Source organism: Cinclus cinclus, chromosome Z, assembly GCF_963662255.1.
Source record: "Cinclus cinclus chromosome Z, bCinCin1.1, whole genome shotgun sequence".
NCBI classification, from domain to species: domain Eukaryota; kingdom Metazoa; phylum Chordata; class Aves; order Passeriformes; family Cinclidae; genus Cinclus; species Cinclus cinclus.
The window spans coordinates 69,195,226-69,213,981 of record NC_085084.1 but is presented as its reverse complement, the minus strand read 5'-3'; the positions used below and the strand labels follow the sequence as shown (position 1 = coordinate 69,213,981).

The 18,756-nt window shown below is 39.0% G+C and overlaps 1 protein-coding gene and 1 long non-coding RNA gene across 2 annotated transcripts in view; both read left to right on the top strand.

Annotated features, from left to right (window-relative positions):
- Positions 1–18,756, top strand: part of ITGA2 (integrin subunit alpha 2) — a 68,992-nt gene that overhangs the window by 3,522 nt on the left and 46,714 nt on the right. Inside the window, exon 2 of the mRNA XM_062513448.1 lies at positions 16,168–16,291. Within this exon, the coding sequence (XP_062369432.1) occupies positions 16,168–16,291 (124 nt within the window). The remainder of the gene's footprint in view (positions 1–16,167; positions 16,292–18,756) is intronic.
- LOC134056617 (uncharacterized) lies at positions 241–7,922 on the top strand. Its single transcript, XR_009934165.1, has 3 exons — positions 241–791; positions 4,021–4,157; positions 4,868–7,922. It is a non-coding gene; the product is annotated as an uncharacterized LOC134056617 (long non-coding RNA).

Below are 18,756 nucleotides of genomic sequence, written 5' to 3'. Positions count from 1 at the left end.
CTCTTTCTCTCTTCCTCTCGCTCTCTTTCTCTCTTCCTCTCTCTCTCTTTCTCTCTTCCTCTCTCTCTCTTTCTCTCTTCCTCTCTCTCTCTTTCTCTCTTCCTCTCTCTCTCTTTCTCTCTTCCTCTCTCTCTCCCTCTCTCTTCCTCTCTCTCTCCCTCTCTCTTCCTCTCTCCCTCTCTCTTCCTCTCTCTCTCCCCTCCCTTTTTTTTTCCTGCAAAAGCTGAATACAATTTCAAATGAGTCATTTAAACCAAATCTTTGACATGTGGTTGGAGCTTTTGTATTCTTCTCTTTCTCTTTGCTCAGCCAGGGGTTCTCAAAACTGAAGCTGTGTTTTCACGATCTGGTTAAGCTGACCTGAATATGGAGCTGCCGCTGCAAGGACATTTCATCCACTCGTATTTTCATGTTTCCAACACTTTTTCTGCATTATCACTATAGCTTAGTCTGGGGAACAGGTCAGGGACCCATTTGCTTCAATAATTTTTTCCCCCCTTTTGAGCCAGGTTAGTTTTGGAGATGAGCTAAACTGATCCTGCTCACTTGAGCAATTTATTTGTTAGTGCTGGCATAGAGGACAGTCAGAACTTGTGGCCAGAGGAGGGAGGAAAGCTGGAAAAGTCTCTTTCACTGGTAGCTGTCACTTCCACTGGCTTGAGTTAGTTGTGCAAGTGCATCTTGATGTGCAAAACTGCTTTGTATTCACAGCTGCGGCTGAAGTCAATGGAAATTGTATTTTAAATGTGAAAAAGTAAGGTTTTAGCTGTATCACTAGATATCCAAAAGTGGTAAGTACTGGTTTGTTGTGTTTTTCTTTATAATGTGTTTTTTTTGTTGTTGTTTTTTTTGTTTGCTTGTTTGTTTTATTTTGTTTTTTTTTTTTAATGAAGCTAAGGGTGATCTCTCATTTCACTTGAGTATTGGAAAATAGATCCTCTGTCAGGTATAAATACTTGAATGTTTATGGTCAAGATATGTCGGCAATAATCAACAAGGAAGCTACTAAAGTTAAAATCATACACATGAAAAGTACATAGCAATGTGCAGAGCAGAATGGACTAAACTGATAACTGAATAGCAAAAGGAAATTGAACATTTGGTGCAATAAATGAAGCTAAAAGTAGGGATGAAAATGGTTTTAATATGCATCCATGCACACCAACTTACATCTGTGCAGCCTGTTTTGGTTTCTGCCTTTCTTCCTCTTTGTGATCATCTTTTGATACCTTGATGTTTTGGTACCATATTTGTGAGTAATGTTAATGTTATAAATCATTCTATAATCTGGAGGTGGCTTGAAAGCAGGACCCAAATATGAATTCTTAAAGTAAACCTTTAGTTTCTAATTTTTCCTTCTTCCTAAGGTAGCAAGTAGTAGCAGCACTACTACATATTATTTTTGGAGTTTTGCCTCTCACAGCATTTCAGATTGAAGTAAGGCTTCATTCATACTACATTACAGGACTTGTATTTTGTATTATGTTTATTTTAGAGAGCATAGAGGCCATTGCCATCAGACACCTAAACACATTAACAGTTAATATTTATTTGTGCATAATTTGGTCAAAGTCAACATGAGATCCTACCAACAAGTTTTAACTGTGTGCTGCCTCTCTCTGGAACAGCATGTGAATTGTTCTTTGCTTTTCTGAGTTGGTGTGACAGAACTTCAATTTAAGAAGTTAAAGAAGTAAAAGTACAGCTAGTCGTTTTTTTCCATTGTGTTTCCTAGCCACTATATAAATATTATTCATTGTGGTCTTTCTTCACTATTGTAATTTTGAATGAATGAAAATAGGGTTTGTATGTACTTCATGTGGTGCATTTTCATGAGGGTTAATAACTGGAGCTACCAGTGTAACGGCTTAATGTCAAAACAGCTAAGTGTGAATAAGGTACTTTTCTTTAGGATTAATGCAGGTAAAAGGGGGTTTTCTGCACCTCCAGATGAGTAAAGCAAGTCATTTTCCCCAGCAGAAATCTTGTGAAGCCTCTATCCAGTGTTGTTATTTTCATTTAAAGGTTTCCTTTGTTAGGGTCTGTGCAAGCTGGTTCCCATTTCCATGGTGACCGTGCTGAAATGCAGACAGGACACAGGCTGGATTCTCATCGGCATAGTCATGCACTTGCATACCAACACATGTTATCTGCTTGGCTTAGGACATTTCCTTTAGCAGTTTTAATGTCTAGAGCTTCTTTTTCACATAGTGATCTCTGGCCCCTGTGATACTGCACAGTGTTGGGATTTCAGACTCTGAGCAGCAAGAGAGAACAAGTTGATAAGCTTATTTTTTGTGTAAATAATTTGGCTTACTGTTCCAGTTTAAATTACTCAAGGACATCAGAGAACTGTCTGAGCCTTAGTTTTCTTTTCTCTTGAAAGTGATAACACAGAAAGATTTTTATTTATAACCAACTCTTAGGTGGAAGACTGACATATATCTGTGCTAAGTAGTTATAGGAACATACCCCTTCTTAAAGCACTGATAAAAGGATAATAAAAATAAGGGAGTGTGAGTTGCACAGGATAAATGACACCTTCTATCTATATCGTTGAAGTGTGTGTTTGCATCTTCGTGGTGCAATATGCAATAATCTTCTTCCTGCTCATGCTGCAATAATTTTCTGGAGGTGGTGAATACTAAAGGCATTTAGTGGAGTAAACATAAGTATTCCCATCACTTCCAAATCAGGCTGCAATTTCTGAATTGCCAAATAAACTCAGTATTCTGAGTGCTGGTTATTGTTATTTTGAATTATTCCCTGAGTAACACTTCAAGATCTTCAGAGGAGAAATTTTTTTCTCCTGGAGATGCACATGCTGTAAAAATATAATAAGACTTGCATATTATTCAGGACTTAAAAGAGCAGGAAAAGAAGTAGGATCAACACAGACTCTTTGAATGGAGGATGAGCAAAGACATTTTGTGTGCAGCTGAATGGCATCTGCATGGTTGAATGTCACACATGATGAATGTCACAGATTCTTTTGTCCCTTTCAAATTGCTGTTGGACAGGGTGAAGGGCTTGGAAGTTACGCACAGCCCTGATGGAACTCTTGCCTTATTCCTGATTTATTTTGCACTTTGCAACCTCTTTTCAAGTTTCTAACTTCTTCCATTATAGAAGGGAAGAACAGTTGAACAGTTGCATGCCTTTATCCTTTTTTTTTTTTTCTTAATCACACACAGATCTCCTTGCATAACATTGTTAATTATTTCTAAAGGACAGACAATAAAGAAGTCTTGAGATAAATCACTGTGAGCAGCAGACTTCAGGGGGAAGTATATTGCATGGTAGAAATACCCAAGAAAGTAGTTGACTTTGAGAATGGAGATGTGAGTGGGGGGTGGATGGATGTGGAGGATTGAACTAGGTTTTTACCTTTTGTCTATATGACAGCTGATCTATCTGCCTGTCTAGCAATCTGTCTCAAACATAAGTGACCTTAAGCAAGAAAAGCTGGCAGCAGCTGATGCTGTGTTAAGACTGTGATGCAAAGCTGTGTGTGATGATAAGACTGCAGATGACCAGGCTGCTTCACCCACTGGATTACCTGGTAAACTACCTCAGTCAGCTGCAAGACCAGTGTTCATACCTGAGGAGTAGTTGCCTTGTGCTAGGTCTGCGTGCTTAGTGCAGCTAAGGATGCTGTTACCAGAAGTTGTCAACCCAGCACCTTCTGGGTGCTGTGCTCTGTGTTGGCTGAAGTAAGGCAGGTGCACCCATGGAATTAGCTATCAGTGTGTCTAAATTTTCACATGCACAGCAGGCACTTCTCATAATTCCTCAGTTTCTGTGACTATTGTGTTCAAGTTTCCTTTCAGCTGTGAAAACACACGGGGTAAGAAATTCTACTTCATTATATATTTGGCTAAAAGAACAAAAGAGAAAATTACTGCCATTCAGGCCTAAATTTATTCTGGCTGGTTGCATTCTCTTAGTTGAGTAGATGTCTACAGCGGTGTCAAATCAGAGCAACCTGTATCAAGAGTTTGTGTCCTGGTTTCTTTATAGCAACATGCTACAATAAGGAGATTAAACCACAGAAGAATCCCCTTGAAGCACCTGTCCAAAGCAGCAGCAAGTGGAGTATTATGTCCTGAGGCAACTACTGCATCCTAGATAGTTACCAAATATCACTGCAGAGGAAGGTGTGTGACTTGAATGGCTCTGTGATTGTGTTCTTATTTGAATTTTCTGATTGAAGAGAATATTAATTGCTAAAGAATAACACAACATTTTATTAAATAATTTTTCAGTGATTCTATTTTCTAAACAGTAAATTCTAATAATACAATGACAGCAGTCTATAATAATGAATTTTAAAACTTTTTTTATCCAGTATTCCTACTGTGTGGTATAAAATTCAGTTGTCTTTATATGCAGTACTTTAGATTCACATAGAACTGATTGAATTTATAGTATTAAACTGAGATTTAGCTGAAATTCCTCAAATGATAATTTAGCTAACCTTTCCTGCATAGAAAAAATATTAAGTGACATAACACTTCCTTTAACTATGCTCACCAAATAAACTTACCATTTAAACATGCCTGAAATATATGTAGGTCAAATATAAAATAGCAGAAATTACTAAGAAGGAACTCTTACTAAGATGGGCAAAACAATAAAAAGAGGAAAAATCCAGCAGCACTACTGACATAGTAGTCCTTCAGCTCTGCTAATAATAGTTATCCATTTAACTGTAGCCAAATATCCTTTCATTTCACTGTCTCTCTTTTTTTTTTTTTTTTTTTTTTTTTTTTTTTTCTTTTTTTTTTTTTTGGAGGGGAGGGAGTGGGGGGAAAGGGAGTGGGGGGCTGGTACTGGGTTTTTTTCAATTTTTGTTTTTCCGTCCTAGCTGCCAAAAGCCAGTCCATCATATTGAACAGTAGAAGAATACTGGAGTCTCTCGGGTTGTCCTTCTGAGAAGCTGAGAGCTACAATAGACTTTAGTTCTGTGAAGACAAAAAAGTAAATGTTCTGCTTTTGTGGAACCAAGTATTAGCACCAGAAAAAACTCATCTTAAATGTACATGGGCCCTTCTCTTTGGCCCCAAAATGTACAATGGCTGCATTAAAAAAAACCACAAACAAACAACAACCAAAAAAAAAAAAAAACCCACAAAAAAAAGACCCAAACAAACAAAAACATAACTTCCTTCTCGACTCTGACTACAGATACCCTGCCACCAACCAGAGCACTTGCATCTCGGTAGACGCAGTGTAGTGTGTGGGCTGAGGGCTGGGAGAATGCCTGCTGCAGCCCCACGTCACCTAAAACATGGTCCCCCTGCCCCAGAGTGCAGGATTACGTGCCTTGGACTCAGCACTTTAACATGCATGAAAAAACAATTTATTGCAAAGAAGGAAGGCTTCTGCAGCTAAGAGGTAGATTAAGGGGTGTTTGAAATCCATCCTTCTCAGGCACCAGCAAGAGGTGCCTTCTACTTAGGTCAATGACGGGGAAGAATTTTGGGAAACAGGTGTCCAGTTCAGCCGTTTTTTTTAAAAGATGGCAGCTTCAGAAGCAATGGCAATAGTTACCTTGGAAATACAGGTCTAATTCTCCCTCAAGACTCACCATGATGTAGATTCATCTCTCAGTGTTTTCCAGAAGCATCTTTGCTGCCTGGCAATTAAGCAGTCAGACAAGCAGTCTACCCCATATATTGAAATAAGGTTTCAACTCATCCCAGGATGTATATTCGTGTTTCCAGACAGGCAAAGATACATCTTGCCCGTGGCCAAATGTCCAGACACTTAGCTGGGAGGAGTTCTGAGTTGGCTCTTTTGGACAAACTACCCATGCAATTCACATTTGGCAATTTGGTCATGCATAGAAAGAAGTTACTTAGCTATTTAGTTAAATAATTAAAAACTATTACAAGTAGAAATAAGTAAGTTGAAAATCCTTCATTGCCTCTTACTATGTCAGAGTGGGTTAACAGTAGGTTAGAATACTTTGCTCTTAGACAGGGCTGCTTCTACACCTGATTCATATTCTAAACTTCTGTGCAACTTTGTGTAATGAAACCTAAGTGACAGGTAATTTTAGGTTCATTGTGGGTTAGCCAGCTGCTGAAGTCTGGGCTTCCTGGATTGTTTTCCTGATTTTAATGTGCCCAGATTCTGCCTAGACACTATCTGGTACCACAATTGATCATTTCAAGGTGCATTAAGGTGCAATTTCAGGTTAGTGATTGGGACCACCTGCCTACCATTCAGCATGCCCAGCCATGAGCTCCCATTAAAATCAGAGAAGTAGTCATTACTTCTGGCATAGGAGAACAAATGTTCTGATAATTATAGCTCTTCCAAGTATTGTATTATATATCCTGTGGTGCTTTGGAGGTTTTCTTTTTTGCAGGAAGCTGATGTAGCAAACTTCTTACAGCTGAGGCTGCTCTTATTTCTGTGGCTGTCTGTGTACAGTGCACAGAGCTCAGCTACCAGCTAGCTTCAGAAGCTGTGAGGGAGGAACAGGGTCTTAAAACAGGTGTGTCCTAAAATTGGTATGATGGAATGATCACTGCAAGTCCTCATGCTTTAGGCTGTGACACTGGAGTGGCAGAGCGATGGATGGCAGAGGGATGCTGGCAAGTCCCTCAGCTGTTTTCTAGTCCAGTCTTTCAGGTCACATTTAACAGTGATGTAATATGATATAACATACAACATTATGTTATAATACGCTGTAATTTTCATATAGGCTAGAGTGTGATATGGGTAAGGAAGTACAGATACCTGTGTCTGCTTTTTCTTCCTGATATTTGTGTGAAAACCTGAACTTTTGCTTTGTAAAATCGTGTTTTCAGAGCAACTGAGATGAGCAAATTGTGGCATATAGGGTGTACAGATAGCAGTCACATTGCTTTCCATGTGGTGACGTGCATTTCCTCTCTTACAGTTGTAATATGGCTTGTGCTCCTCTGACTATATTTGGGAATATTCCTGGTTTCAAAAAGAGAAAAACACAACCACTGATAATGTGGACAGAAGAGGAGAGAAACTGCTGTAGTGAAATGTCACTTGGAAAGTCAGTTTTATCATAGGGAAGCATGCAAGGTTTTTTTGTGTTTATCATCATTATGTGTGAAGGCCAGTGACAACTGCATAAATAGCATATATGTGTGTACAGCTTGTTACCATCACATACTTTTAATCTCTTTGTGGTGTTGGGAAAAAATTGTAATGCTCTAAGGACAAAGTTGAACAACTCTGTTAGTAATCCTGGAAAAAAACCTGCATGTCATAACAAAACAATGGAATTTAAGTGAATTTTCTGTAAAATAACGCTTTTCCCCACTGAAAACATAGATGGAAACAAGTCAAGATAATAGGTTTGAGTAGGCTTGAATACTTGCTGTCTTTATTAAAAACTTATAGGAAGTTGTCAGTCCTGCAGGTACTGCTCCTAAACATTTATTTGGAATCAGCCTTTGTGTGTATAGTAGGTTGTCTAGATTTCTTAACTACAAATAAAGGGTGTATTTTTTTGTGTGCTCGGGCAGCCAACGAGGGCAATATCTGGGCCACAAGTAGAGAGTTACCAGGAGAAAGACAAGTCTTGTAGCGTAATTAATGAAGTTGCGGAGAAATTTAATTAAGTTTCTTGCTCTGCATCAGTGTCAGAACAACAGAATAGACAGCTCCTAGTTGTGTTAGTGCAGTCTCTCCAACTTTTCAGTCACAATTCATGTCCTATCAGGTTTGGGCTGCTTTTATAAGAGGTTGTTGGTTACTCATCAGTGCATCTCCATGCATTCCAAATGGTTGGAAGTAAAAGGCAGTGTCTCAGGTTTTCGCACGCGCTGAAGCTCTCAGGCTGGAAGCTGACCTATTTCCAGGAAGGAGCAGTCGGCTAACGAGGCCAAGAAAACTCGCTGGAAAGGAGGGGTGGAAGAAGGGTGGGAGGATTGTTACTAAATGAGGCATTGTTTCTCTTTTCTGAGTGGTGGATTTGGGGGAGACTTTTTTGTCTATAGTTAATTGCTACTCTAAATGTTATGATTTCTGTTAATTATTAAATAGTCTGAGATATCGTAGCTGTTGTAAAGAAAAAGTTGGTCTCAAGACAAGAGAAAGTAAAACAATTACCTGAAGTAGTAAAATGACGACTTGCCTTTTTCAGGCTTCGGTAAGCATACAGACATAGCAACAAAGAAACTTGAAGTGAGGATTATGCACTGTTTCAACTGCCGGTATAAAATGCAGTCTCTTGACAGTAATTTTCTTTATGCTTTTTTTGTTCCTATGGTGGTTCACGTTGTCTCTATTTAGGACCTTGTTCTCAATAAGAAATCTGTTCAGTTTTAAATAAAACCAGATTAAATCTGATTACAAAAACTGCTGGTTTAGTATATGATCTACATGCCCTTGTATCTACTGCTGTGGGTGTGCATATTGAAGAAAATATTGTTACAGAAAGTAGAAAAGTAAATACAAAGGAGAAAACGAATGACAATTTTTTTTTCCAGTTATGTTAACCATACTGGGTAAAGGTTAATGCACTTTTCCTGACTGACTTATAAGGAGTCCTTTGTTTTCCTTACATGTTGAGTTGGATTCCTTGTAGCTATTTGTGAGTATTCTAAAGAGAGATAAAAAAAAAAAAGTTTTATTTACGTTCATTTGTAGGAAAGTCACAAACAGTGGAACCAATATATAATTTCTCTTTTTACATGAGAAGAACTTGATTTAATATCCTTAACCAGTGCATGCACACAATGCACATCCCAACAGAGTATAGTGGATCACACTGAAGACTAGTGCATTACAAAAGGAATAAAGAGTTTCTGTTTTTATGAAGATGTTGCTCACTGCAGTGAGAATTGTTCAGTGGCTTCTGAAAGCCACAATGAAGAATATCCATGTTGCAGTTTAATAGACTAAAATAACTGTATGCTGGTTGGCTTTTTTCTTTACATTTTCACAGTCAATAAAGCATTCAAAACACAACATGTTATGAAAGCTGGGTAGTTCTTTCTGTAAGAATACTTGATTAATTCCAGTTGGATTATTGCTCTGATAATATACGTTCTGAATAATAAGGGAGTAACATTACTCTTAAACCAAAATATTGTTCCATTTAATAAAAAACAGTTAAGTAAGAATAAATGTATTTAATATAAAGCAAATACTACTATACTACCCTATTTCATAACTTTATTGCTTCTCCTTCCTGCCTTCATTCCACCTTCAGACTAATATTGCAAGGACAGTAGGTGATTATAATGTGAACGGGATCTGTAGGTGCCTGTGCTCTATAGTTTTGGAATCTGTGAGACAACTTCAGCAAACTTTTGCAGAGGGATGAAAAAAATAACCATCTGGGTATCAGACTGAGACAGAAGTTATTTTTCAAGTTCCCTGATAACTAAGGAGATCCAGTGTGACTTTGCACAATAGAAAATAGCTGAAAATCCTTCCTAAAGAGAGCCCTTAGAAATATTTCAGTCATGGGGAAAGCTTGAACCAGAGTGTGCATCCACTGTGAGATGAAGTCAGTGGAAAACAGCAGCTACAAGTTCTCTCATCCCTCCCACCCCTTTCTTTTCTCTGTCCTCAGCAGGGTCTGACAGGCTTCAAAGCCCTGCTGATGTGTGTTCTTTGGAGGTAGAAATCTTTGCGACCAAGAGAAAAATTTTCTTCGTGGAATTTTCAGTGTCTCTCTTGCAGCAGTATAACACAAAGGGCAAAGTAAAGCCCTCTTCTGGAATGAATAGATATTTTTGAAAAGGCCAGACTGTGCAATTAAAACAATGTCAGCAGTACATATCTTAGTGGCTGTCAATCTAAGAAACTAATTCAGGAAGCAGCCAATAATCCAGTGGGGTATTTTTGATCCATTTTTCCACCCGAAACAATTTATATATTAAAAACTATAGTACGTGGTTTTAGCATAAGGCCAGGTCACAGCCTTGCTTTTCTTTGGTGACTACATGCTTACCCCTTCCACCCCCAAATCCTTCAGCATGCTGCTAAGCTTGAGTTTGGGTTTCTGGGGGTCAGCTACCCTGCTGGAGCTGGCACAAGGGGCAGTGGTTGTGGCACAGAGCATAGCTGTGGCTGTGCTACCAAGCAGAGGGGAGCTGCCAAGGATGCTTTCCTGCTATCATGACTGACACAAATGCTCACTCACAAAGACAAAAGGTTGCTTAGCTGGGATATATAACAAACTGTTTCTGGTTTGTAGTTAGAAGTTGTTCAAAGAAGAGAACATCATAACATTAAGGAAAAAAAGGTGAATTTTCCTAGTGGCAAGGTTAATATTAGATAAATTTAAAATTCAGTGTGTGGTGGATCCTTACATACTTGGTGGTCAAAGTCCATTGTCTTTTTTTTCTTAAGACTGTCTTTGCTAGACCTGTTTTTGGAGAGCTATAAATAACAACAGCAGAGAATGCCTCTGTTTGACTGGAGATTTTAATATGAGGTAAGAGAGACCTGGCATAACTTGACTCTGTGTAATTATGGTATTTTGTCATTAATTGCCATCTTAAATTGGCACATCACCTTTACAATGTAGTAAAATGTGGTTGAAAATTCAATCTTTACTATTTAGAGTGAAAACAAAATGACATGTTTATTATGATTCCTGTGATAGAAAATGATGTTCAGTATATTCTGTTACAGTCTTATAAACTTATTTCACCAAATGAAATAATCAGATACATTAAAATCTGATTTAATTTTTTATTCTGTTGATTTTTTATGCTTGTTAATCTGAATAAGGGGTTTCAATCAAATGACTATTATAATCTTAACATCAAACAATTGATTATCAAACAGACATTTTTTGCTTGATCACTTCAAACTGTAAGCTTTGTTTGCAAAATCAAAACAATTATGAATTTGTTGTACCTAATATGAGTTTTTACTTCATTAAAACTTGCTTCAGCTTGTAGTACAAACAGAATGAAGCAAACAGAAGGCATTAGAGCTATCATTAGACATGTCATTTATAGTTACAGAAGAATTCCCACACGTTGAGGCATAAAGGTGCCCAGTCATAACATGTATTATTTTTCATCCTGTGAGAAGAAAAAAAAAAATTCTGGTGTTAAAGTTTTAAACCAGCTGTATAACTACACTGCAGCTCCCATGGCTCAAACTGCAATAATGCTGAAATATGGGAATTCCCAGGGAAAAAAAATACCGTGCAAAGAAATACTGGAGTTTATTAGAAAGCTTAGAGTTTCTTTTTTCCCATTAGGATTTTTTTTTCTTGAAGCGCCTGTCTGAAGCTTGATGTTAGGGCTACTCAGTGAAGGTGTTCTCTTTAAACTGGACTGCCCAAGCACCCCTCCCAGTGGAGAGGAACTGCTTCTTTTGAAGTGTGCAGAAGGGCTTTCAGAACCTTTAGGCTTGTATCTGGCTTCCTTTGTTCCACAGAGTCCGTTTACTTCACTGTAAATAAAGTGCCATTTACAGACAGAAGTTAGGAAGTGAGTTTTCAGTTGCCCGACCAATCTCTCATCATGATCGTTAGGTCACAAAGTAGAAGTCTGTCACCAAAAGCTATTAAAATCCAGATAGTGAATTAGTTTTCTTTATTTCAAGATTCTTAAATTATCAAAGTTCTTTGCCTGAAGGCAGAAACAAATACTGAGTTGTTCCAGCCAAGAATGTACAGTACTTTGAACCTAGATACTTCAATGATCGGCACCCTTTTAATGCATAAGAGACCCTCTTATTTTGCACAGGCTTAAAATAGGTTTAAAGGAAACTTAGAATTTTCTCTTTTTTTTGGATGCAAATGGTTGAGTTTCTTTTTATGGATACTATATTAAGATAAACGTACAAAATGCATAAAAGATGTTCTTACAGTGTAAGCACCATTATAAGATGGAGGAAAATGGCAGGAAAAATGCCTGCTATATTATTGCTAGTATATACTTGCTAGAACCAAGCCAACTAAGATTTGTGTGGAGTAGATCTCCACACACAAAAAACTCTTCTGATGATTATAAAAATGTGGAATTTCAAAGGTAACTGAAATATGCTGAAATTAGGTTCTTTTGATAATGGTTGTGCTGAGTCAGCTTATGTTTGCCAGTATTTCTAGTCTGATTTTTGCAAAGCAGTTGTGAGTGAGAGGCAAAGCTGATCTGTAAGAACATTGCAGACAACAATGGCTGGGTTTTATGATTGCTTTTTTTTGTTCTTCTCTTTTCACTGTCCTTTACTGGCTGCCTGTCTGGAAAGTGAACTTGATAGAGGCAGCTTTTAAGAGACCTGTGATCTGGCAGACACCTCTCTGTTATTCTAGCTGTACTTTTTTTGCTCTTAAAGAGCAGTGCTCTGATGCTGCAGTCGTGCAAATGATTAAAAAAGAATAAAATCATGCTCCAGTGGTGAATGGGAAGGATGGGTGAAATGGTTCAGTGAGAAGGCATGGGTCATGCTGTGAGAAGAGAAAAAGGACATTTCTTCTGTAAGATAATGGTGAAGCCCAGGGGAGCTACAAGGAGTTGAAACTTCCCAGTGCAGAGACAGGCAGTATCCTTGCTCCTTGGAATAAGCCCCCATCTTGCAGAAAATAAGACCACAGAGAGTGGCCCTGGGAGGTCCAGGGATGGATACTGAACATCAATGGGAGGTCAAGGGAGGAGATGAACCCGCAACACATAACCTAGCACACATCCTGTTGACCCCATCTGACTTGTCTCAGCACCCCAGGGGAATTTGAACCCTGGGGACTTTCCTTCAGGCTATTGGCTGTCACACATACTCCCTGTACTTCTGCCCAGTTCTGGAGGAAATATTTACCCTGCCTGTAGCATTTGACAAAATGCTCACCTTGAACATAAATTAGAAACATCTTCCATGCATTTGCACCAAAGTTGTCCAATTCACTCAGCAGAGTTACCATTCAGCTTGCAGTGTGATTTGCTAGTAAGTGTGTAACAGTCCAGGCAGTCAAAAGTTTTACGCTAAATGTCACTGGATTGTGGGTCAGACTGGAACTGTTTGTCATTCTAGATTGCTTCCATCCATCTCTTTGCTTGAAAGCCAGGGTTTCTTTTCATGTGCAACATATAACATGGCGAGTTCTTCAGTATTTATGTGCAGGATGACACTGTGGTATAGTCTCCTGTGGTTCTTGAGAATGGGACACTGCTGAATCATGTTTGATTTCTGACTGAGGGTAATACAATTTAACAACAGACACAATTTCCTCCTCTCCTCCCCCCCCCCCCCCCCCCCACGCCCAGAATATGTCATTAAGAAAATATTTTTATAACATACAAGTATATTGGATCACAAAGGAATTACAGGCAGTTGTCGATTACGATCTCAATACCTTTTCCCTGCCCTCAAAACCCAGACATAAACTGTGATTATATGAGGTTGTGTTTAGTGTCAAAAGGCTTGCAAAACACAGAGTAATGAGTCTGTACACATTCTCTTCTCCAGTCTTAAATAGCTTGATTCAGGAAATATATTTATCTCTAAGGATGTTTCTCAAGAAACTATATTTCTAGCAGTGGGTGACTTCTTGCTTTGCAGAGGATTACTGTAAATAGTGGTTGTTTGAGATAACTAATATATGATTTCCTGTTTTGGATTTGTGGTAAAAAAGTAGTTACTATTTTAGAGTTGTATTTAGTCTTCTGTTAGTGATGTTTCTGTTTTGAATTTTGTGGGCAAGGGTACAATATGCATTGACATTTTTTAGAGGTTGTGAACTTTGACTGCAAACCTCTGGTTGTGGTTTTAATATTTTCACTTTTATTTTATTATCATTGTTATTACTATTACAGTTCAGCTACTGTGATGGGCTGTTTTATGTTGATATAAACCCTGCTAACCTCTCTTCCAAAGCTGCTCCTGGGACCTGAGAGAAAGTGATACCAACAGTAAGATCTCTGCCCATCAAAACTAAAGTAATTGTTAGAATCTGAGATTATATTTTTAAGATGCCATCTCTCCTTAAAGTGTCCTTATTATAAGGGATTATTGAAAAGGTTGGTTCTTTACTACACAATGACTCATACTAAATAACTGTGGTGGGGCGTATTTATGTGTAAAGCAGATAAAACTCATTCTGTCTGGTCACACAGGAAGGGAGGGGAAACATGAGGGATGTTGTTTAACCTGTGAGCAGCTCAGTGAACCTGCCTCATCTGGGATTCTGAGAGAGTAGCAGCACAGTGCAACCACAAGTCATTATTTCTTCCATCACTGCCATTTTTGGAGGCTTTTCAGGAGCTCTAAGGTGTTCTTCAGCTGGGCTGTAGCTTGTTCCTGGGATCCCACTGTTGCCTCAGTCCTTCTACCTCCATACTGGGAAAGGAGTTACCTATTCACAGCAGAGTCCCTCAGGGGAGCCTGCCCTTTTTCCTCCAGCCTTCCCAGTGGATATCCTCCTAGGTATCCACCTACAGTTCTTGATCAGAAGAAAACCAGGCCCTTTATGGATGAGGAGCAGACCCCCATGTCTTACAAAATCAACTTTGTCCCCAGTACACTGCTTGTTCCTTCCAAATCGGCATGGAATGGCACACCATTATTACCAGGCACATAAGTGCCCAAGAAAAAGCAATTAAGAGCAAAACCACAGCTAAGTGGAGTTGCAGTGTAAAATGTGATGATTTATTAATGCTGTTCTACCTTGCATGTTTGTATTTCTAAGCTTTCCTGTTTGGACAACTGTTCAGACTGTTTGGACTGAAAACAAAGGCATTTGGCATGATAATGGAATGACTCAAAAATTTATGTTTTCTGATACATCAGATAATCTCATTTTTATTCCAGTGCCATAAATTCAAATATAAACAGTATTAGCAGATGAAATCAGGAGAGTTTTTTTGAGCACGGAAAGTTGAGGTGAATGGAGTTGCACCCAGCTGGTGACAGCCACAAGTGGTGTTCTCCAGGGCTCAGTTTTGCTTTGATATCTCCATTGCCTGGATGAGGCAATTGAGTGCACACTCAGTCAGATTTCAGGTGGGTGCTCGAGTGTTGATCTGCTGCAGATCCACCGCAGAGGGATGTGGACAGGCTGGATCATGGCTGAGGCCAATGGTGTGAGGTTCAACAAGGCCCAGTGCCGGGTCCTGCCCTTGGGTCACAACAACCCCAGGCAGTGCCACAGGCTGGCACAGAGTGGCTGGAAAGGACCTGGGGGTGCTGGTGACAGCAGCTGAAGAGGAGCCAGGCTGTGCCCAGGTGGCCAAGAAGGCCAATGGCATCCTGGGCTGGATCAGCAATAGTGTGGGCAGCAGGAGCAGGGCAGGGATTGTCCCCCTGTGCTGGGCACTGCTGAGGCCACAGCTCGAGTGCTGTGTCCAGTTCTGGGCCCTCAGTGCAAGAAAGACACTGAGGGGCTGGAGTGAGTCCAGAGAAGGCCAATGGAGCTGGGGCAGGCTCTGGAGCACCAGTGCTGTGAGGAGCAGGTGAGGGAGCTGGGGGTGTTTGTCCTGGGGAAAAGGAGGATCAGGGGTGACCTTATCACTCTGTACAACTGCCCTCATAGGAGGCTGTGCCCAGGTGGGGGTCAGTGTCTTTTTCCCATGAAACAAGCAATAGCACAAGACGAAATGAGCTCAAGTTGCACAGGGAAGGTTTAAATTCAACATTAGGAAAAATTTCTTCCTGGAAAAGGTTGTCAAGTATTGAAACACTCTGCCTAAGGAAGTTCAGGAATCACCAGCCCTGAAAGTTTTTAAAAGATGTGTAGTTGTAGCTCTTGGGAACATGATTTATTGGTGGATTTGGCAATGGTTGAGTAAGGTTTTTTTCACCTTAAAAGATTCTGTGATTCTAGTGTACCTCAGCAGGCTGTTGATGTGTTTGCTGTGTTGTAAGCTTAATTTATGCCTGAAGGTAAAGGAGGATAACAGACCTCTGAATCATACTTTTTGCCTCTATTCAACTAAAACATTCCCATTAGTAATGCTGCAATTTTTGTTAAGGCAAACAGTGAATTAGTCATTGATTTCTGCCCACAGTAATACAACACGCATAAAGCGTGCTAGAGAGGCATTCCACATGGCCAGGGTTCTGTAGCAAAAGCACTATTTTTTCAAGTATGTGTCAAAGGCTGTATTTATTTTCTTCTGTTGGGGGAGCTGTCGCAGATGAAGAGCCTTTTTCACTGAGATCAAAATTCTTCTGTAATTGCTTCTGTGATAATCATAATCTTTCTCTTAACAGGCATTCTTCATAACTGCTGTGAAGCCTACAATGTTGGGCTCCTGGAAGCAAAAATATTTTCTGGTCCACCAAGAGAGCAGTTTGGATATGCAGTTCAACAGTTTATAAATGAGCAAGGCAAATGGTAAGCAGTTTGAATGGCTTGGTTTATGTCCTGCTAAAAGGTTAAGTAAAAAAATGTTGCAACTCTTAATATTTCTTCTATAATTTCCACATTTCATTTAAAGGGATTCTGGCTAATTTATTTTTATATTAGAGCTATCTTTTACAAATAAATACTTAATGTTATTAAACCAGAAGTTGAGGTATTCTAAAACATATGCATGCTTTTTTCCTTAACACCATGTGACCCAAGGTCTTTCTTATGGTCATCTTACACTTCATCTCTAATAAACTAATTTCCTAAGGCTTACAATTTCTCTAGAATTTTAACTTGCATTTCATTCCTTTGTGTACCCAGAGCATCTTTGTAACACTTGACATGTATGTGACATATTTTTCCATTTTAACATTGTTAAGGTCAAAACAAATTATTAGGTCTGGTGAGTTCTAATTATTAACACTAAAATTAAATTGAATTGATATAATTTTGAGTCTGATACAGTGTTAACTCTTTGCTTCACAAGGGATGGTATATTGGGATGTATATCATAACAAAATCATAGCAAAGTCTTGTGTCTGCTACATCTCTTCAGCCACAAAATATGTTCAGAAGTCCACTGTTGCCACAACATTGGGCTTGATGAGCAATTAGTAAAATATTTTTCCTAGTAATATGGGTTTCAAAAATAACTTTAAAATATTACTGGGAGTAAGGACATTTAGCTGAAGACACATTGTTTCCTATTCTTCAACTTCAGCAGGCACAAATCTTAAGGTGACTTTGTGTGTAAGGACTGTAAGTCTTTGAAAATAGTTGAGAACTACTGAACTGCTAAGTGATTGTTTTTGTATGTATGGGTTTAAGTCTAGAAAGCCACACCAGATTATACATACTACAGTATGCTGAGACACTTCAGACCTGTCATCCTCCACAGATGGGAACTGTGACAGAAACCAAATAGCCACAAACTGGCAGTTCTGCTTAAGTGACACCAGACTCAGTAACTGCACTTCTTTTAATAAAGAGAAAGTAAGATGTTGAAATCTGAAATCCAAGGAAATGCACGTGAAATCATATTTTGCTGTTGGAGTTTAGAAAAGCGGGTACAGAATTACTGAGGCAGCTGAGATGTTTGTGACTGTGCTGCTCAGAGACACCTTGGCTACAGACGCAGATGTAGAACCCCCAGCTTCTCAGTGGCATTTGCTTCCAGGGATCAGGAGACACAGCAAGAGGAGAGCAGAGCAGTATCCTCTGAATTCAGACCTTGGTGCTTCCTCTCCCTCAGCTGGGTAGGCTTCCAACCTACCCCCACACTTCATTTGATGCTGTGGGGCTTCTCACCATGCTTTTGCCTGCTTTAATTGCGTATTTAGTCACCCAAAGATCAGAGATATCTTTAAACAAAAAAATAACAACAACAAAAAAATGCACCAAAAAACTGCCCCCCAAAAAACAACTTCTGTGTAAAGCCATTGAAGGAGAACAAGAATGTATGCCTGTAGTGAATTGTACATTTTTGCCTCATACATGGAAAAATTGCCTTATGTTTTACACTTCTTATGAGTTTTTTCTGTAAGCTTGCAAAAGAAGCAATAGCTGCCTGATCCAGTCAAGCTACTTAAGTTTTATACCTTCCTCTTTTATTTTTGCTTCTAATATAAAAACTCCTCCTCTACCACCTTCTTGGATAACATGTGCTGGATAGAAGGGAGAAAAAAGTAACTTTGGTTTGACTTTTCCTAACTTACAGAATCATAGAACCATTTAGGTTTGAAAATATTTTTATGAACACGGAGTTCAATCTTCTCCTAAGTATATGAATATTTTGAATCTGGTAAACTTTTATGTATGTAGGCACTTCACCATTAGTTCTTTCACTGCATGGTATCTGATCTATCTCCAAAAATCAGTGAAATTTTATCAGCTCCTGTTCAAGTAACTAGGACTTGTTAGTGACTCTTCAGTGAAGAAAAGCCCTTTTCAGTCTCCTGCTCAAAAAATCATTAGGCAAGCTTAAAGGAAAAGTGAGTCGTGTTCTACTGTCTTGTTCTCTTAATTTCTAGGCAAATTTCTTTTTCTTGGGACAATAGAGCTTTTTTTCTGTATGGATTATTAAAAAAAACAAACAACAACAACAAAATGAAAATGGAAAAAAAACCCTAAAACCAAAAACAAAAAACCCCACCGAACAGACACCCCACCCCCAAACAGAACTCAGTCTCTTTCAATTTGTTCAGTAGAGTTGTTTTCTCCTATGGACAATGCATAGGCTGCAGTCCATGCACAGAGTTCTTGTTGACATGGCTGAGCTGGGAAGATAAACAGTTGGAGATAAGATAAGGGTGATTTTTCTGTCTGAGGGGAGCACTTATCACCTTATGCTTTTGTGAAGAAATTGTCGCTATGCACTAAGATTGTGATGTATTAGAAAATTCTGTCCAGGCACAGATAGTGGGGCTGCTCACAGCATCATGTGCTGCTGG